This window comes from Myxocyprinus asiaticus, chromosome 20, assembly GCF_019703515.2.
Source record: "Myxocyprinus asiaticus isolate MX2 ecotype Aquarium Trade chromosome 20, UBuf_Myxa_2, whole genome shotgun sequence".
NCBI lineage: Eukaryota > Metazoa > Chordata > Actinopteri > Cypriniformes > Catostomidae > Myxocyprinus > Myxocyprinus asiaticus.
This window is the reverse complement of record NC_059363.1, coordinates 30911510-30933837: the sequence shown is the minus strand read 5'-3', so window position 1 is coordinate 30933837 and position 22328 is coordinate 30911510. Positions and strand designations below refer to the sequence as shown.

Below are 22328 nucleotides of genomic sequence, written 5' to 3'. Positions count from 1 at the left end.
TGATAACAAAACAAGAACAACAACAACAACAATAATATAAGGTTACAAATTAAAGTTATTTTTTTTCTCTCGTTCAGTTAGAATATAGCAAAAGCTGTAGCTCTAACATCACTTTACTTATCTAATAAAAAACCCTTCAGTGTAGCGAATTTAAAACTGCCGTCACTTATTTACAAATACATTTTGGGTCTTTTGGAAAAATCAGGGAGTAGAATCGTAGGGAAATTCGTAGGTTAATATCCTTGATTGTGGACTCTGAGTGAAATGATTTATTTCGTGTAATGTTTCCTTTTTATCCTCAATAACTGGGTTCCTCCGGAATATTCTGCAATAAGCGCTGCAACCTCCTAATTATCCAAATACATTTTTGAATTTGGAAAAGTTCTGTAGATTTAGATGGACACTATATTGATCCCAGCAATCAGGGAATACAAAGACTATGCTTATGAATTATTATGGTTTATTATTTAAATATGTTAATAAAATAAAATACATTTATGATGGCTAATTGCACTTTGTGTTTTCCTCTTTGTGGAAGTGTCATGTTGACTATTTTCAGAATAGCTCATAACCGAGTCCGGATATGAGATTATTATGAGTTTATCAGTTTTTTTTAGAAATAGAAAATAGTTATTAGAAAACAATATTACAGATATTTGATCATTTTAATAGTGCTATACTTTCGATGTTCATTTACATATTTCTTGGTCATCTGACAATTTCGGACATTGACATTTCTTGACGCCCCGTTATGTAGCCTGTTTCTTTTTTTCTTTACGATTTTAAAGAAGTCTTAAACGGCAAGTTTATTAGTTTGAAATAATTAGCCCATAATTAACCCATGCAGCCATGCAAAGATATCTTTAATACAATAAAAGATGTCACATTGCGTTAAGGCAACAACAATCTCAAAGGAAATCAAAAAAATATGTATGATGCAGATTAACAATCGATCAACAAACCTTCAAAACGAGGGAATACAGCGTCTTCTGGTGGTCGCTATCTGAATATATTCATCCGACGATGCATACAAAAAAGTCCTTGTCGAGCAGCAATAGACAGACAGACAGTTTTAGTGTTACTTAATGCCCACAACACCTGCAACTTGTTACAGATTTGGGACAACAATTAATTCATTTTATCCCCTCCAAATATTTAAGGAAAGGGATATGGGTAACACGTTTTGGCAGGACAAGCTAATTAACTTGGAGAAAATCGACCACGATAATAAGTTTCTTGCAGTGATAGGACATTTGATCATCCAGATGACAGCAGACAACAGCACATTTCTTATATAATAAATGTGGTAGTTCTAAGCTAACCCTGGTGAACGTAGTTTGTGCACCAGTGATGATAATCGCGCATGCAATTATAACAATTAGAGTCATAATAATGGGGCGTCCAATGTTGCCTTCAAGGTGTTCGGGCTACTTGATCCAGTTTACAAAAGGCTCTCTTAATTATCTCAAGAGCACGGCTATCATAGTCAATTAACTGTAATTAGTAAACGTTCTCTTCTCTTGTTCATAATATATTTTTTCGACCACGCTAAAAAAGCATTTCCAACGCTATCTGAGTAGCTAATAGTAGCCTATAAGCCTAATATAGAGTCTTGAGCAGGCCATAATGATAATATGGTTGTGGACCTCTGCATTATGCAGCACACCTGTTCATTTGACATATTTATGAATACTGAATTGTATTTCTCATGTTTTTTTATTTTTTTATTTTTTATTATTTTTTTTTATTTTTATTTTTTTTAAAGAGGCTTGCTTATTCATTTATTTATTTATTCATCGTATGCAGGCTTATTTGATGAAACGTGTGAGATAGATTTAGAGTTATAAAACCTTAGACTTCACGGTGCTCTTATGACATCTAGCGGGCAGCTGAAAGCATGCAGTTTGTGCAGGGAACTCTCATAGGCGTGAACAACATTGGAGTGAAGGGCATGTTTCCTTCTGAGCCCTAGATCAAGACCACCTCAGAAAGCTCAGCTGTTAACCTCAATGTGGCAAAGTGGCAGGACATCTAACAGCTTGGTCAAATGTAGAATAGTAGTCAAAAAGCAACAAAAAGCAACAAAAAGCAATGTTTTTTTTTTTTTTTTTTTTTTTAAGTAGCACGTATCAACTCATACATGCAGCTTTAACGGATCTTGCACAGAACTTTCATAGTTTATCAGGGAGAAAGCGATTGCGCATCATTTTTTGAGAATTAAAAGTAATAAATAAATACATAAATAAATAGCCTGGGTTTCCCGTTGCAATTTAAGCTTTTACGATCCTGATAGTTCACCCCAAAATGAAAATTCTCTCATCACTTACTCGCCCTCATGCCATCCCAGATGTGTATGACTTTCTTTTTCCTGCAAAACATAAAAGAAGATTATTAGAAGAATAGCTCAGGGCCTCGTCTCCCAAAATCATCGAACGCCTAAGTAGATCCATTTTACGATTCATCATAGTTTTGCGGCCTGTTTCCCAAAGCCATTGTACTTTAAGTAATAGCCTACTTGTCAGTGCTCGTAGATTTATGAGTGCTTAGGGCCTCAATAACAATCGATCTTAGCGGTTAAAGGCTGGGTGTCCTGAAGCACTAAGTAGAACGTTGGTAGCACTTAAGTAGTACTTAATCTCTAAACCATGTTTTCCAAAAGCATCCTTATCTAAGTAGACGGTAAAAACTTTCGTTAATTAACGAGAGCTTTGAACTGCTCTTAAGTCCACTCGCTTCCGCCTTTCTCCAATGGATGTTTCAAATCGGCTTGCCTATAGTCTTTTTACAAGGCAGTAATAAATTGCATGATGCATAATGGCAGTAAGGCTGCAAATAGCCTACACAGTGCCTCGCATTCTAACCAGACTATTTATTCATATTTAGACAGGTCTATGAGTAGTTCAACATGCCCGTCATTTAAATCCTGTTCTGTGTGCATTTGTTCAGTTTCCAGCCAAAAAAACTTAGGCTACATGAGCAACATGATCACGTGAAGTCGGCATGATGTTTCTGATAGTTTCGGTACCCTAGGATCGTCGAATGTATGCTGACGTGCCGACATGCCAGCCTGATCTCACAGAGAAATCGGAAAGAGTAGACCGACTTTTCTTTCGTCAAAATCGGTGTACGTTGGCCGAATTTCGAAACACTGCCCCCAGTGGCCAAAGCGGTAAGTGTCGTAGGGCATATAGGCACGTGTGAGCTCTAAAGTATATAATTATAGATTATTTTCCCCAACCCTGGTTACTGCCTGGCTTTGAACCTTAGTCTCACACACAGCTGATGCAACGCACTGCCAGTCACGTTGAAAGTTAAACAAGACATGATCACACATGAAGTCGGTTATGATTCACATCACGTTACATGCATTTTTTGCGTCACTTTCAGTAATCTCTGTGATTGAGCATCAATACATCTAAAACTTACTAAATGTCTTACTAAATCCATCATTATTTCTATAATTAAATTATGTATTAGTTAATACGTTTCGGCGCCTCAACAAGGTTACAAACAACTTCCATGTTTGTTAATATTTCCATATTATTTTCATGTTGAGAAGACAAAATCTGGACATACTGGCCAAAATGATCAGCACCTTAGTTAATAACGAGTTTTATAACGAGCGATCTGCATGCTGGTTTGGGAAACAAGTATTACTCCATCGTAAAATAACGAGCGATGTTAGTTAAGATGATCGTAAAAGCTTAAGTTGCAACGTTATCGGGAAACCCAGCCGAGAACTATATAAATTAAAATCAGCAAGAGAAGAAAAAAAGTCAATGACTTGCTGCCGTGCATGAAAATCGTCCATATATTGGCGCATCCTTCTCCTCTCCTCCCAAGGGCGCTCTCCTCTCCGCATGTTGTGTTGCATATTGCTCTTACAATTATCACTTTTGTGAGTAAGTAGCAGTCCTCCCTTAGATTGGTAAATATCCCTAAAACGCAGCTTCCACACCTCTCCTTATTTTGCGCCCGCAATAACGGTGAACCTCGTTATATTCACATAATGCTTGTGATGAGCAGGACCATGCAAAGGGCCTCCGCTGTCTTCATTGATCCTGGACAATTTCATCTCGGCCCACAGAGGAATTTGTAAAAACGTAAAAATTTTACAAATGCACACCTGATGAATGAAGCAGTGATTGTGTAAAATAAATAGATCATTCAACACAACATTTTTGTATTTATTTAATTAATCAGGTTGAATATTTAAGAAAATATCTTTAAACATTTCCAGCCAGGTAAATTACTTATGTTTATAAAGTTACGCACAAATTTAATAAAGTTACAATGACAAACTGCACTATATGGTCACATTTCAGCACCACGCACACGGACAGCGGCTCACTTAAGTAGCGCTTAAGGTGCGTCCTCTTCAGGACAGTTTTGGGAAACGCACATAAAAATAACGAAAGCAGAAAACGCTTTTAACTGCTAAGATCAATCGTTATTGGGAAACGAGGCCCAGCTATGTCGGTCCATTCAATGCAAGTGAATGGTGGCCAGAACACTGAAGGTACAAAAAGCATTTAAGTGTAAGACAAAAGTCATCCATTCAACTCCAGTGTTTTAATCCATATCTTCTGAAGTTATATGATAGGTGTGGGTGAGAAACAGATCAATATTTAAGTAATTAAAAAAAAAAAAAAAAAAAAAAAGAAATTATCTTTATTTTTTACTATAAATCTATTTTCACCTTTGCACATTCACAAGAGTTCTTCTTATGTTTTTTTTTAGCGATTCTAATTCTTTGTGCATATCGCCACCTACTGGGCAGGGAGGAGAAAGAAACAAAAAGGGAGGGACAAAGCAAAGGAAAATAATAAATAAATCATATTTGCACAAGTAAGTGGCGATATGCAAGAAGAATGTGAATTGGCAAAAAAATAAAATAAAATAAATAAAAAACAGAAGAAGAAGAATGTGCCTAGGGCTGCGTGAATATCACTATGTCATATCACTTCTGAAGATATGGATTTAACTGCTGGAGTTGTATGGATTACTTTAGGTTGCCTTTATGTGCTTTTTGACGCTTCAAAGTTCTGTCCACCATTAACCTGCCTTGTACCTACATAGCGGAGATATTCTTCCAAAAATCTTTGTTTGTGTTCAGCAGAAGAAAGAAAGTTATACACATCTGAAATGGCATGAGGGTGAGTAAATCATGAGATAATTTTCATTCTTGGGTGAACTATTCCTTTACAGTAACTAACGTCGCTCATTATTTTACGATGGGGTAGCCTTAACGCCGGTTTCCCCACCAGCCCATAGATAGCTTGTTATAAAGCAGAACTTCTCTGAGTTACAAAAGCGATAAATCACACTCCAATGTCTGTAAGATTGCTTCAAACAGAATTTCCAGTAAAAATGACCTAAAAACGTGAGTTCTGAATGACCCTTATTTTGGAGCCCCACGCCTTTTAGCCCTCCAGAGCTCTCACAGTGGATGGTAAAGTCTTTGAAGGGAAAAGAGATGATCACTTCTGAATGGAACGCACTACTTAAAATAATATTCTGGGTTCAATGCAAATTAAACTCAATCAACAGGATTTGTGCCATAATATTGATTACCAAAAAAATATATATTGCCCCTCCTTTTATTTAAAAAAAGAAAAATCTGGGTTCCAGTGACACACATACAATGGAAGAGAATGGGGGCCAATTTTTGAACGTTAAAATACACCGTTTTTCAAAAGTATAGCCACAAACTATAAACAATATGCATGTAAACATGATTTTAGTCTGATAAAATCACGAACTAACCTTTTCTGTGTAAAGTTATAGCCAATTTAGAACTTTGTTTACATAATTATGTAATGTCAACAAACCCTAAAACCTTAAAAGGACTGCAAAAAATGACAATTTAAACAACTTTACAGCTCAAACAACACATGAGTTTTAACAGAAGAAATAATGTAAATGCTTTTACAAATTTATGAGCTTCACATTTCTGCCTTTAAACTCTCCAGAAAGAAAAGGAGGAACAAGTCAAAATTAATTTTTTGGTAATCAACATTTTGCTACAAATGCTGTCGATTGAGCTTAACTTGTATTGAACCCGGAACATTCCTTTAACTAAGGAGATCAAATTTAGAGTGCGATTCCTTCTCTCTCCCTCTATTCCTCCTCCTCCTCTTCTTCCTTCCTCTTATGGCTGGTTCAGATAGGCTCAGATTGGCCAAAGCTTCAGCACCACTGGCCGGACAGCTCCCGATACTAAGCACTTAAAGAATATTCCGGGTTCAATACATGTTAAGCTCAATCGACAGCATTTGTGGCATAATGTTGATTACCACAAAAATTAATTTTGACTTGTTCCTCCTTTTCTTTAAAAAATAAAAAATAAAAATATGGGTTACAGTGAGGCACTTATATCTTACCTTTATTTTTGCTTTTTTTTTTTTTTTTTAAAGAAAAGGAGGAACAAGTCAAAATTAATTTTTGTGGTAATCAACATTATGCCACAAATGCTGTCGATTGAGCTTAACTTGAACTGAACCCGGAATATTCCTTTATAATACAGGCCTATTAATTATATATAGGGCTATTTATTTATGTTTCAAACTGCAGGGTCACATTACTCACATATGTCTTCTTAAAAAAAAATCTGTTTGATTTGAACATATAATCATTTCTATTGCCATTATAATGATTCTTATCAAAGAAGGCCAATAAAGCGTTATACTGTATCTGTGTCATGCAAATTTCTACACACTCTCACAGCGAAATCGTAAGAAATCTTACGACTTTTCTAAATTTGGCTAATTCATATGATATGTTAGGACTGCACTGTACGACTCTCACTACAACCAATGATGTCGCTGGTCATCGTTTCCATCTAATAAGCGACAATTAGTTGCTTCTGTCACACACAACAGCTTCCTATCAGGTTTGCACACTCTACTGATCTGTTAGGTTTAGATAAGGGCTTTGGGTAAGGGCATAATATTAATAAGCATGTCCTTAATGCCTGGTGTGCGAAACTCGCACTTACTTCCGCATTAGACATCCAGGCATTTGCATGTGATGTAATCATACAAATTTATATGAACAAACTTGTAAGAAATCATACGAAATAGCCAACTCGTAAAATATGTACGAATTTTCATGAGACTGGGATGCAAATTTAGACCTACCACGTCGCATGCGCAGACTAGGAGACTGCCTACTGATTTCAATGCATTGTTTCAATACTTTTTATCCTCTGAAAGAGTGTACAATGGCTTTCCAGTGATCAAAATATATTAATATAATTGTTAAATGTGCTTTTTTTCTCTGATAAACTTTGAAAAATGCGAGAAAGATACGTTTAATTGCACTTAATGGACTTTCGAGTGATTCAAAGTTCTCGCTCATTTACCAACGTTTTTACCTTAGGTAACGATGCTTTTGGGAAAGTTAAGTGCTAACGTTTCTCCTTATTTTACAATGGAGTAACGCCCGTTATTAAGTAAACAATCAGTGCTGAAACTTTATGTCCTGGAGTTTGTCTTTTCATGACAATAATGCGGAAATACTGACCTTGCCGGGGCCCCGAAAGTTTTACATTTTTAATTAAGTTTTTATTTTAATTAAATTTAAGTTTTAAACCGCATAACAACAATGCCAAGAACAATCAATTCTAGATAATCCATTTTTAGCCTCATTTTGCCAAGCTAAATTAATCACATGCTGACAGACACATTCAGCAGGCTGTCATCCTATTTAAACTTGCACTTCAGCCAGATTATTTAATAGAACATTCTATAATAGTCTTATTTTATGTGCTAAAACAATTCAGTAGGCCTAAATCCTGTTTCATTCATTTAGGCTGCTCTATTTTATTTTTTATTAACTTTTGTGTGTGTGTGAGTGTGTGTGTGGAATTTCCTAAAAAGCCTTTCATTAATGTTTCATCAAAGCACATGATTTTTCCTAAAACATAAAAAAATAAAATAAAAAATAAAATAAAAACAACTTCACAGGAAACAATGACTACGTATGTATGTTACATTTTAGCAGCTACCACTTTATACGAGGTTGCTTTGGCCATGTCTCGCCATTACCAGTGGACACCTCTAAAAGACTGTCTTTGTCGCTCTTCCCAAACCCAACGACTTTAAAACTCCATTGTCCTGTTAAAACCCATAAATTTGTCACCCGGGACTGATTAAACATCACGAGGCTGCGGATTTTGTCTAGGTCCCTTTGGGAGCCACACAATGCTCCTTTCAGAAGACGACACAAAAAGTGTTTAAGGGAAGATGCAGCAAAGACAGCGCTTCGGTCAGTCCCCTCCATATGTAGTACAAGGTGGCCTGAGAGAGGGGACAAAAGACCAGGTGACAAAGATGATACTAATTTGGTCGCATAATTAATTGGGACAAGCTCGGTGTCGAGAAAGCATGAGAAATGACCACTTTCTTTTAAAATGAGTCATGGATAATGCTTTGAGAGGAGCTGACTTAACTTTCTCAAGTCTTCACAAAACCCTAGACGCTGTTGTTCATTTGGAAGCTGTTTGTTAGATTGTTTTTTGGGTTTATGTGTAGGGTTGAAATATTAAGAATATCACTTTGTTCTTTATTCACTTATGCATTAACTACAACTCTACAAGCTAATTAAACATAACTTTTTGAAAACGAAATATGTTTTAAGAATAAATGCTCGGAACCCGGTAGGCTATGTGAATATTTCTTATTCACTATAACGAAATGAGAAAAGGGAGAATGTGCGAGTTTCAGATTCACACAGGCGAGATTCAGCATCCTTTGTGCATCACATTCGTCCTTAATGTTTACCCACTACGCTGAGCCTTAAATGGGGATTCTTTCGTTAAGCTGGTTATTTGGTCATCTCCGTTGGGTGAAAGTGAACGTCTTAACATTACAAAAGCCACTCATCTCTTGCTGTGCGCTAATTCTCATACTTCTTTCAGTGCAATGTGAGATCTTTTATACAAACACCAATTTACAATCGCACGGATTAACAGAAAGGTGAAAGAATTATACTCAGCAAATGATAAAGGTGGAATTAAATAGTTGTACATATTTACTATTAAAGGAGTTCAAGCTTAATGAATAATTTTAATGTGTAAAATCATGTGTAATACACTCATAAATGTTTTTTCCCCCCCGTTTTTAAAATTTACGCATTTCAGTGTCATAACAAAATGCCATCCAATTAAACTGCGTAATCTTTAACCAAATTAAATTGATAAAACTTGAATGAATGGGTTTTATTCATTTAATTTTGATAAAGATTAGGTATTTAATTGAATGGAATTTTTTGGGGATTCAAATGCGTACATCTTATAGGCTAAAATATTTTTTAGTGTATCTATATCACTTGTATGAACAATTAAACAGAACAATAAATTGCTAGAAGGTACAAATTTATTCTTAGCTTTTGTGTGTGTGTGTGTGTGTGTGTGTGTGTGTGTGTGTGGTAACAATACATAAAATAAAGAACGAAATCTTTCGTGGTTCTAAGGTGATGCCATTTTATCAACATGATGACACTGTATTTATCTGTATAAAACATATTTAAAAAAATCTCACTGATATATAAACTTTTGTTTCAGAACAATTCAAGCACTGCAAACATACACAAATCTAAACAACAGTAGTAATTCACAAACATCTTGCAAAATGCGTCTCATCGAAACCTTAAAACTAGACCATAAAATTTGTGCAAACAGCATTTATTATCAACGCTGAAAGTTTACTCTAAAATACCTATAAAACAACTTCAATTCAAGATGAATGTGCGCCGTCCTGTGGGGTAAGTCCATGAAATAGTTCGTGTGGTTCTCTGTGTTCTCCTTTGGAAATCTCACCAAACACAAAAGTGGTGACGGGAAGCAGTTGTGTTGGTAAAGTGCTGCTGGTATGCGGGGAAAAGCGCAAAGGGTTTCTGTTGCTGTAAAGACTGGAAACCTTGCACTCCAAAAGACGAGGATGGTAATGTTGGTGGAACGATGCAGGTTCCTTTTTCTGTGTCGATAGAAGGCCTACAGCTCTGACACGGTTTGCCATCCCGGACTAGAATCGGCACCACAACTCTGCGCAACACTGGAGGCTGATTGAGGTCCTGATAGCACTCTATCCGCGCTCTCTTCATTTTGTATCTGTGGTTTTGAAACCAGATCTTCACCTGCGTTGGCGTGAGGCGCAGCAGGTGCGCAAGCTGCTCTCGCTCTGGAGCGGACAGGTAACGCTGCTGACGGAAGCGCCTTTCCAGCTCAAAAGTCTGAGCCTTGGAGAATAAAACGCGACGCTTCTTCCCCTTTTCATGTTCTGTATCCATGGAGAGCACATCCGGCCCGGTGGAGTCTGGTAAAGCCTCAAGGTTGCTCTCGTCTGACGCTAAAGAAACATGAAGATGATGAAGATAATTAGCCTCAAGTATTTCCACTCTTTTTAAGTCAAGAAATGTTTGTCCTTTGCATTCACCAATTGAAAATCTGTCCAATTCGATGGCTTTTTTTTTTTTTATGTGAGGAAATGAGTAACAGCATGGACATTTTTAATAGGCTGTATGACCTGACAGATAATCTTTTCTTAACATTAGGCCTAATTGGAGTAGAAATGTTGGACAACTTACATATGCAATGACTTCTATCTTGTTCCGTCCAGACGGAGAATGAGTCAGCTGGAGAATGTTGCGAGACTCTATCGGTGTCATTTTCGGGCAAATCCAAAATACTTCTCACGGTGAAACGGAACTTGTTAGAAATAGCCATTTGATTGCTTTTAATTCCAGGAAAGATTCTCCGTCTTGAAGAGCTATCCTCGGTTGCGCAGCGTTGAAGTGATGTGTGCGTTTTCACATCAGACGCGACTCCAAGTGACAATGTGTACACTGATGTCGCAGTGTTTATATAAACAGCACTTGGTCGTTGCTTTGAGGCCTCTCCTCCTTATGGGTGCTAAGTACCTCAATGACTCGAGTACTTAAATCCCTGTAATGGTAGGTGTGAACACGGCAAAGAATAGCCCGTTACTTTTACAATGACGGAGGGTAACACTCTTCATCATTACTGATTCGTCCGAATTCGTGAAAAGTGGGAGACAGATAATGGTAATTGTTGAGACTGAATCACTTCTTGGGTGGCAAGTGACAACAAGAGCCCCCCATTCTTTCCCCCGCTCAAATAACATATCGGTTATTTGCATACAAAGTGATCCATTAGCGTCGCAGAGTTGGTTTTCCTAATTCGTTTATTGGCGTATTTTCGTTTGTTGCTGGTGTTGGACACAAACACAGGCTAAATGTGGACTCTGTCATCATGGGGTTAGGTATATTTCATAATAATTCATAAAAGCTATCTAGATGGCCTTAAAAGTAGTCTACGTGCTCTCAGTGCCTATATGCCCAATGCGACAGTAAAGGCAAAGAATGAGCATTACAGAAATTAAAGAATAGACTGTTTTTTGTTGTTGCTAGAAATCCTATTTAAATAAAACCCCAAGTTTGTCCATTTATCCATGCATTCGACGTTATACTATACAATTCCTCTTTATGCTCTTCAATAGTAGTCTGCCGCATCAGGTAGGTTTATAATAGTCTGAGTAAATATCTCAAAATCCGAAATAACTAGATGAAAAATTAACTTTAATTGGAAAGAGGTCCAGAGATGAAGCCAAGGCCACAGTTTTATTTCTATACGGGCTGTCGATTACTCGCGCCCTGAACCTCACCAAACCAGCAAAGTGGGTTCATCCCATTGGGTTCAGAGGATGCCTGAGACTGTCGCGTCTTGGAGCGCGCTCTGGATGACTGCATAGACCGTCCCTCCCAAAGAGAGTGCGCATCCGTTCTCGTCTAGTCGTCCTGGGTGGTCGGGCGAAAAAAGGAACACAAATACATGCCAACCAGCGACCGAGAACAAAAGAGGGAAATGTAGCCCCGCGTCCGAGACCCGTTGGAAGCATTTGTTCCAGTCAAGATTTAGCATTTGTTCAGTCCTGAAATAATGCTTGATTGACGCCCCTGCACAATGTCCTTTAACTTTCTCGAATAAATCCGTGCTTGTTTCTTGTTGTCATGGTTTTGAATAGGGTCGAACGGGATCCGGGCAACTATCTACTGCTCCACGTCTACCGCTGCCTGGTCTATACTGAATTATTAGTTGTGCGTCTCCAAACGGAATCAACAGGCTTTTCGTTTCCTTTAACCTCTAGTTGTATCCCGATGGTTTGCGTATAATAATACTGTAGACTACTTTAAGAAAACATTAATAAAAAAAAATTACTCCAAATCGTAAAATTAATTATAACAACTCTAGACTGCAAACTCTTTTATGTATTTGGAATATATCCAAAATATTCCATATGCCAAAGTAGTCATTCGGAATGACACATTTTTGAAATAGCTTTCATAGGATGGTGTCTAATTACATTGAATAATTGAAACCAAGAAGCACGTATCGACATATCGCTGTTAACCTGTATAAAGAAAGGGAACATGTTTGCCAAGCTCTTTGAATGTAAGCACACGCTCTTATAATAAATATAGCCCTGTGTAGGCACACAGTTTAGTTTCTAATGACCTCTCGTATCTCCTTAATCTATTAGACACCCACAGACAGAAGCATGCTTCAGGAAAAGTGTGCACTCTCAAATCCCCAAGAGCTCTCCAGTGTCAAATATTTACCCTTGTTGTTTGACTTCTCAAACCCACGGAGAAAGACAACACGATAAGGAAATCAGAGAATAATCTACAGGAATAAACGTTGCTGCTTTCAGAGGAGTAGCTCAGCACATTTACTGCCCATGTACTTTGGAGTATTAAGTTTGTATTTAAAAGTCCTCTTTTTTTCTTCCTCTTTTTATGTTTAAAAAATAGTCCTGCTTTGAAAAACATGTCATACTTGAACAATATTTTTAGGCAACACAGTACAGTGACTTCAATAAGTTCATATTTGGACGCTTAAGCCAAACGTAAAAATTAAGTACTAGACAACAAAATATCCAAACCAAGGAAATTTGGTTTTATATATATATATATATATATATATATATAAACCAGATACTGGTAAAAACTATATAAACCAAGTATCATCTCACACTTTTCAAGCAAAGAATTTCACAAAAAGAAGTTTGTTAGGTTTTAAGTGAAGAGTAACGGGGTTTAAGGAAATGTAGCTTTTTTTTCTGGTCACAAAATGTATCAAGGTCAAAAAAACTGATTGATTTTTAATGAAAATTGATGGAGCAACAAATTTTGTGTAAAAAGAAATAATAATGGAAGGTTGTTTCGATTAAAATTCATAAAAAAAAAAAAGGTGGTGAGGAAGCCTTTTGCCCCACACTTGGGGTAAAAGGCTCCTTCATTTGGGGTAAAAGGCCTCCTCACTTGGGGTAAAAGGCTCCCTCACTTGGGGTAAATGGGTCCCTCACTTGGGGTAAAAGACCCCCTCACTTGGGGTAAAAGGGTCCCTCACTTGGGGTAAAAGGGTCCCTCACTTGGGGTAAAAGGCCCCTCACTTGGGGTAAAAGGGTCACTCACTTGGGGTAAAAGGCTCCCTCACTTGGGGTAAAAGGGTCCCTCACTGGGGGTAAAAGGCTCCCTCACTTGGGGTAAAAGGCTCCCTCACTGGGGGTAAAAGGCTCCCTCACTTGGGGTAAAAGGCTCCCTCACTGGGGGTAAAAGGCTCCCTCACTTGGGGTAAAAGGCTCCCTCACTTGGGGTAAAAGGGTCCCTCACTGGGGGTAAAAGGCCCCCTCACTGGCGGTAAAAGTCTCCCTCACTTGGGGTAAAAGGGTCCCTCACTTGGGGTAAAAGGCTCCCTCACTTGGGGCAAAAGACCAGGTCAGTAGTTATAGGGCACAATCTGTCAACTAATGCAAATAATTTTGAGACAACAAGATGCTTTTTGAGTAATAAATTAAGATGAAGCTTACTCAAAATAACTACTTCAGAAAAAGTCAACCATTTCCTGTTAATTTCAAGCACATTTGGCATTTCTTTTACTTCTCAATTATTCTATAAACAAATAAATCTCTATTATGATTGGATGAGTCAATGTGAGCCCACTTTGAACATTTTTCATAGCAAATCTATTCTCCCCACTTTAAAAAAACAATGTGTTTAATAGGGGCCTTTAGCCCCTGCAACATGGGGGCTTTTTACCCCAAATACTATTCTTTCACTTATTGGACAAATATAATTTATTTTATTTTATTAAATGACCTTAAACAAAACTGAAAATGATAAATCAGTATTTTGTCTCAAAAGAAATGTGATAATTTCAGGGATTTTCAGTAGCTACATACATTTGCAACATTTGAAAAAATAATAAAAATGAGATCAAATTGCCTCAAAATCATCCTATGGACACCACACGCAAAGTTCTAATGGATCAGGAAAATTTTCCAGTGTATAGCGTTATGTCCCTGGACGTATTTTAAGTGTATTTTTATTTGTGATCATTTGTTTGTTTAATTACATCTGTGGCTTCGGCCTTATTGCAACTGAGATTTTGCCTCCTTTGTGCTGTTTTTCTTTTGTTGTCTCTCCCTCTCTTTCTCTCTCTCCCTTGCAGGTTGCTCAACATCCAGGTGTCTACAATAATGATTGCCAGTCACTCCTCTGTCAGGATTGGTTGATGGGGAGAGGGAAGCAGGATAAAGCCCAGGCAGATCTCTACTGAAAGGAGCTTCCCTTCCCTTGTTCCAGACAGTTGTTGGTTTGCATGTGGTGCTGCACAGTGTTGTAGCTGTAAATTGTTGTAGCAGTTAGTAGTTGCGAGTCACTGTGTTGTTGGTAACGTGTTTCTCTTGATAACTGAGGGAGATCTCATTCATTTAAACTAAATTAGTGACTTTGTGTATGTTGTAAATAGTATATGGAAGTTGTAGAGAGGTGGGTGCCATTGGGTTTAGTCTTGTATTTTCTCCTGTGTTTAACTAGTGAGGGAGCTATAGGGTAAATTTATGATTATTTGCATTTTCTTTGTTAGGTAAGTCTGACTTCCCACTAGTCATTTTACTTTTTTGGCCTTGCCCCTCCTGAAGCCTTTGATACTTCCTTTTTTCTGTTTTGATTAAAAACGTTGTTTTGGATTTTAAACTCGACTGATCATTGAGTGCTGGGATGGAGAAGGGGAACCCCAAACCTCTTTGTTACTCCTCAACCCTAGACTGGGGAGGATGTAACAATTAGGGGCTCCTCGCCAACCAATCCCGACAGAGGGGTGATTGGCAATCATTATTGCAGACACCTGGATGTTGAGCAACCTGCAAGGGAGAGAAGAAGAGGCAACAAAAGAAAAAACAGCACAAAGGAGGCAAAATCTTAGTTGCAATAAGGCCGAAGCCATAAATCCACAGATGTAATTAAACACTGTAAAAATGTCTGTAATTTTAACAGTAAAAAACTGTAAAAATGCTACAGAAATAAAATGTTAATTGATTAACTAATATTAACTGTATAATATACAGTAAAAAATTAATATATTTTAAAAGACAATACAGTAGTTTTTACACTAAAAATGTTTAGATGTAAAAAGTCTGATTTTCCTGTATAATTAATGGTAAACATTTACATTGTTTAACAAGAGAGTACATATACTTTTTACAGTAAATTATTGTTGAAATTACAGTAAAAAACAATAATTGGGCGTTCCCACAATTCCCTGCATGACCCATCATATTTCATTATATTTTATTGGAATAGTTATGTTTCTTTATTATTTTTAATATTGTTATATTTAATGTAGTCCAGTTCATGTTTATTGTATTATTTTAATTTCACATGTGTTACCCTGATGGTGTTTAGTGTTTGTGTGAGTGACACTGAGCACTGTCTCTACATGTTTATTGGTCATTGCTTTTGGAAGAGACACTATTGATGAACTTCATGTCATCATGTGCTCTTCTGTAATTTTTACAGTGATTAACAATAACTTATAGAGTAAAAAGCAGATTTTGACAGTTTCTGAAAGTTAATATCAAGTTTATGATGTTTTTTTAATTTATTATTTTTTTTTTACTGTAAATTTAACAGATTTTATTTATTTCTTTATTTTATTTTATTTTACAGTGCCAGCATGGTCATGTAAATCACAACAGTTGTTCTGTAAAGTTGTTTACATTTTTACTGTATTTTTTTTAACATAATTATTCTGGCAAAAAACTGCCATTTTTTTTATTTTTTTTTTGGTAAAAACAACCGGATTTAATATATATATATATATATATATATAATTTTTTTTACAGTGAACAAGCAAATTATCACAAATAAAAATACACTTAAATACATCAATAGTGACAAACAGGTGTTTAGGAGTTTAGGTGCTGTGGTAGTTTTTGTTGCTATTTAGTGTTTTGGGAGAAAATAAAATCAATGGAGCCTTTTACTCCATGGAGCCTTTAGCCCCATTGTACCCTACTGTTCAAAAGACAAAACTATTTTAAACACCTGCTTGTTGTCAAACTTAGAACAAAGTGGAACATATCCATAGTTAGTGCATGAACTCAACCTGTGGTTACTTTGCTAAAACACCTTCATGATTTGTTTTCATGGTCACTGACTTCATATAAAAAGAAAAGTAAAGTGAAAAGAGAAACACGCTCACGAATGCGAACACACAATTATATTAAAAGGCACAAGGCAAAGGTCAAAAGTTCTGAGACTGAAAGATTAAAAATGTCACTTCAACATTAGATCAACAATGCTTGTATAAAAAACATAAGTATTGCGTAAAAGACACTGACAAGGCTTTCGACCAATGGCAATTTTTAAAGTGTATATGTATATACTGTATATGATTATTAGATATTAAACTGATATGATTTTTACTTAATTTTACGGATCCTCAATGAAATAGATTAGGGAGAAGTTACCCGATGATGCTGCAAATCACTTTTAACTTCACAGTAATATAGTATACAGCTTGTAACCCCTGTTCTTTCCCTCCTGAAAATTGTTTTTGCTAGAAATTCTCGAAATTCATTTCAATTCTTGAAATGTACATGAACCCTCAGCCGTTTCTATTTAACGCTGCAACCATGCATTACAATTTTATATTTATTTTTATACTTTTTAATACCATGTATTGTTATTTGTTATCGTATAGGCCTAGCACCCGATTGAATCGTGCAGAATTCCGTGAAAACATTATTTAAAAATTAAAGAACACCAATAAAACCACTACCTCCAGAGTCCATGAGCTGGCTCTGAAACACATAAACCCACCAAAAAATATATAAATGAATAAGAAAAAAAAATTCTAAATAATGCAAAATAACTAAATAAATAAAAAAGTCATTAATTAATGAATAAATAAATAAATAAATTAAAATAACAAAAGAAAATAAATCAAACAAATTCAAAAGTTCATTGGAACGTTATTAGGAGCTAAACAAACAGAAAATAGGAATAGCCTACGTATCGTTTTAACAGTCAGAGAAATAAAGCAGAGACAAATGTCACACTTTCCCTTCAACGTGATACATTTATAGATATAAGAGAGAATTTCCTAATAATCGTTAAAGCCTATACCATATGGTAAATGTTTCAAAATTATCCAGAAAATATGAAATGCAAGTGCTACTTTAGTTTAAAATTCATATTTGAACACTCTCTTAACCAATCACTGATTTGATTATCAAATTAGTTGTGTATGTCTACAGTATACTGTATGTAGGCCTACAGTATGTCTATATAGTAGCTAGAATATTCTTATTGTTCTCTAATACCTTGTTTTAATCTTTTTTATCTTAATCAAGTATTTATAATATTTTGTATTGTTGTATAATTATTATTAGGCTATTTTATTAGGCCTACCACTAGCCTACTGACACTGTTTCTGTGCATTGTGGGACTCCACTTGAGCTCTATTATTCCTCCCTGGCTTCTGAATTAATCCATGTAAATTCATAAATATCTGATATTAGAATATTAAAAATTGAGGCTGATTTAGAGTCATTGTGAGCCAAGCAGCCACTTAAAGTTTATGTGTTGTGTTTTAAAGTTAAAGATTGTGATTTAATGTATTTTTAGGGTTTCATGACCTGAAGAAACTGCATAGCCTATTGGTCAAAACTATGTATTTTTTTTTTTTTTTTTTTACAAATAATTAGCCTATTCCTTTATGCCAGTTACAGAGCAATAAAGAACACTTCTTTTGCAGTTGTTCTTAATTATTGATTGTCAATAAGAAATACAAAATGCATGTAAAAACCACTGCCAAGTGGATCTATCAAAAGGAAAGAGAAAAGTAAATTATTTAATGGCTGTAAAATGCACATGGTGTGTGAACTGATCTTTAACAATGTGTGGAAGACCCGTTGGGAAGCAAGATAGAAACCCATCAGCTAAAGTAACACAAACGGTTCATTTTACCGAGCTACTGAATTACTTGATGTTGATATGTTGCTTGTGTTTGTAATGTATACTATTACAATAGAAATGGTGTTATATGGAAAGGCTAGAAATCAGCAGTCTATGGTACAACAGTGCTAAAGGCCCCCATGTGTCAGGGTTTTAGTCAGAAGAACCCAAATGCAGACAAACTAATGCTAGAAATCTTTATTAAGACAAAAAGTACAAAACAGAATGCAAACAAAACACAAAGCCTGGACAGGAGTCAAAACAGGCTGTAAGCCACAAATCCCATGAGAGGAAAAAATATCCACACTAGAACCAAAAGACTGAGTAGATAAACAAAAGAAAGAAAGAAAGAAAGAAAGAAACCAAGAATAAACCAGCCCAACAGGGAGCACATGACCAAACTGGAGGGGGAGGAAGAATCCAACCCACCACAACACATGAGGGGAAAATGAAGAGGGAGAAATCAAGAGGGTAAATGAGGAGGGCAGGTGGTGAGAATATACTCATAGTCAGGCAAACGAGGGGGCGGGGTAAGCACAGGGAACAGGCAATTTGATTTTCTTCCAAAATACTAGCAACAAAACACAGCGCTTTCCTCAACAACTTTCTGTCACTATATGCACTGCAAAATGTTCCTGATCCATGGGGTCATCATGCGCAAAATCTAATTTTGAGGTAATTTGACATATAAAAACTTTTCAGATGTTGCACATTTATGTAGCTAATCCCTGAAATGATCACAATTATTTAGAGACAAATAACTTGTCATTTCCATTTTTGTTAAATGTGATTAAATCAAAAAATTTCAGTAACCGGATAGATTTGTTATAAATAATGTTCAAAGTGGGCTCACATTGACTAATCCAATCACAATGGAGATTAATTTGTTCATAGAATAATTGAGATGTAATAAAATACCAAATGTGATCGAAATGAACAGGAAATGGTGCACCATTTTTCTTAAGAGTTGCATTAGCCCTGTTGTACCATATCTACACCTATCAGCCACAACATTAAAACCACCTGCCTAATATTGTGTAGGTCCCCCTTGTGCCGTCAAAACAGTGCCAAAACGCATCTCAGAACAGCATTCTGAGATGATATTCTTCTCAACACAATTGTACAGAGCAGTTATCTGCGTTACCATAGACTTTGTCAATTCGAACCAGTCTGGCCATTCTCTGTTGACCTCTCTTATCAACAAGGCATTTCCGTCCGCAGAACTGCCGCTCACTGTACGTTTTTTGTTTTTGCCATCATTCTGAGTAAACTCTAGAGACTGTTGTGCGTGAAAATCCCAGGAGATCAGCAGTTATAGAAATACTCAAACCAGCCCATCTGGCACCAACATTCATGCCACGTTCGAAACGTGCCTACGTTTTTCCCCATTCTGATGGATGATGTGAACATTAACTGAAGCTCCTGACCCGTATCTGAATGATTTTATGCGAATGAATGATTGTTGGTGCCAGATGGGCTGGTTTGAGTATTTCTATAACTGCTGATCTCCTGGGATTTTCACATACAACAGTCTCTAGAATTTACTCAGAATGGTGCCAAAAACCAAAAACATAGAGTGAGCGACAGTTCTGCGGAATGCTATTCTGAGATGTGGGTTGGTGCTGTTTTGGCGGCACGAGGGGGACCTACACATTATTATGCAGATTGTTTTAATGTTGTGGCTGATTGGTGTATATTTATAGACTGTGGGGTGTGGATATATACTGATGTGATAGTAAATAAACAAACCAGCTAGTCTGACTGTCAAAATCCAGCATGCTATGTACAGTTTGCCAGTTTTGCGTATTTGTGTGTCATTAAATCCTGTTTGATGGGCCATGCCAAGGAAATTGTGTTGCTACCAGTCCCTGGTGAAATATAAATGCTTACTTGTGAGTATTTGAAAACATCAGGGGCTTAAAGGCTCTCCTACAAACAAAAAACAAAAATTTTCAAGCATTTAAGATCATGAAAGAGGTCTTCGATAAACCAAATGTAGTTATTTAATAACGATGTATAGTACTAACAAAAACATGAAGGTGATTAAGACATAACATGTTAATCACTGCCAATTTGGCACACTAGGGGAGGAACTTGATAATACAATGGTTCTTTTTGGTACTTTTCGTACTTTCATGTAGCAACTGTTTTTTTGTTGGAAAATGTCTTTACCTGCTGAGTCGTTCACAAGGTGCATGACGTACGCAAGTGTTGACCTTAATGAAGACCTTATTGATTACTGGCAAACAGGATGCATTTGCAGGTTTTCTTTCAATGGACTGTATGTACACATCCACTTCATGCAGTGCTCTGTTTGTTCTCTGTATTAAAGCTGCACTACATTAGATTTTTTTTGGTTACAGTTAACAAAAGTTCGTTATTGAGTGAGTACATACATAAAAATGTTCAAACCCCAGTCCTAGTCTTACAGTGATTCACTGCGGTAAGCCTACAATAATGATTTTTATTTAGAGCTGTCGGGACGGACTTGGCACGAAATCGCAGGCATACGTCATTCATCCTTGCATGATTATATCATGTCCATAAGCTCAGAAAAAAGGTCTGGCTGTGTCGCGTGAGTGTCGGGCAAGCAGAAAATGAGTGCAACAGCTGTTCAGCAGCAGAAGTCTGATTTAGATGGAAAACCATCTATTGCAGCAAATGCATCTTTTGCATTACACAGAACATGCTGCTTTTCTGTCTTTTGCAGCTTTCTGGTGTATATATAAATGAGCTATTATAATTAAATATTCACAGAAGTCATTACTCCACCCCCGCGTAACGTCATTAATGACAGCTCTATGTTCTTGAACCAATGTGGTTCGATCAATAGTTGTGTGACATAGTAATCTGATTACAAAAATTTGAAATGTATTGCACTACACTATGTATTAAAAAGTAATTAGATTAGAATAATTAATTCCTTTTGTAATTCAGTTACACCCAACACTACCTTTTTCTGGAGCACATTTATGTGTGTTGCAGTGAATCACAAAAAAACAAACTCAATCGCCTGTAAAGCAATACAAAAATTCAAGTGTCACACTGATTGATAAATCCTATGAACAGATTTGTTACCATGTTTTATTTATTTTACATTAAAATACGTTGTCTTGTTATTTGGCATGAGATTTACTTGACAAATGCCTCATCACTGAGATGAATGGGAATGCTAACTGATAGCTCACTAAATGTATGAAAGAACTTATTACTAGCAACTATCTTGTTGATGATCTGTGATGTCCAAGACAGCAGACAGGAAAAATATAATAGTTCATTATCAGCGTAGAGGAGCCCTAAACAAAAACAAAACAACATTAAATATTATGAAATATCTGTGATTTATATGTGCTTGCAAAATTTATTTAGCTACTTTGGAATGGTTGTCAATGGAAAAAGCTACTTTTAGGCAGCAGAATGTAGTTACGTCATCTAACAGTAGGGGCTAACTGAACATGTAAACAAGCCAAATCTTGACCCCTTGTTTTTAAGAACAACTAAACCTCTTGACTGTGTGTGTGTGTGTGTGTGTGTGTGTTGGAATATATAAAACAGTGGCGAATTCTCAAGACCAGCAAAGTCTTCTCTGCTGGCCTAACATAAATATATATTTTTCATCCTTTCATTCTAAATTATCTTTTTGCCTGTGTATTTACAATCGCTTTCCACTCCTAATTCAACTACAAACGAATAGCAAAATACGAAAAGTTCATCCAATCAGAATTTATTTCTTGATGCTTACCAGCGAAGCATGATGGCTGTTTCACATCGCAAGCCCAAAGCCGAGCTTGTTAGGCCTTCAGAAATTCGACAGAATTCCTCAACAGTGCAAGTGAAAAGGCATCTAAAGTCAGATTGTCAAATTCATCAGCCAATCAGATTGATTTATTTGTTCTTGGTGGGTGTGGTCTTTAGGATAAGTCCCAGTCAAGAGGCCTTCTAGCAGGCCTTGAGTGACAATCACGCTTTAAGAGCAAAGTACCTTTTAGCACCAATCGCTTTAAAAT

The 22328-nt window shown here is 36.4% G+C and overlaps 1 protein-coding gene across 1 annotated transcript; it reads right to left on the bottom strand.

Annotated features, from left to right (window-relative positions):
• Window positions 1-9780: 9780 nt before the first annotated feature.
• Window positions 9781-10726, bottom strand: LOC127411356 (homeobox protein Nkx-2.8-like). Its single transcript, XM_051646875.1, has 2 exons — window positions 10588-10726; window positions 9781-10349 (listed from the first exon to the last, which is right to left on the bottom strand). Exons 1-2 carry the CDS (start codon window positions 10724-10726, stop codon window positions 9817-9819), a joined length of 672 nt encoding a protein of 223 aa, XP_051502835.1. The 3' UTR covers window positions 9781-9816.
• Window positions 10727-22328: the final 11602 nt, after the last annotated feature.

Bases quoted from the DNA above. Each gene is read 5' to 3' on its own strand.
- LOC127411356 (XM_051646875.1), bottom strand. From the start codon at position 10,726: ATGGCTATTTCTAACAAGTTCCGTTTCACCGTGAGAAGTATTTTGGAT. The intron at 10,350-10,587 runs GTAAGTTGTCCA...ATGTTTCTTTAG, and splicing joins AGATAGAAGTCATTGCATAT to CGTCAGACGAGAGCAACCTT.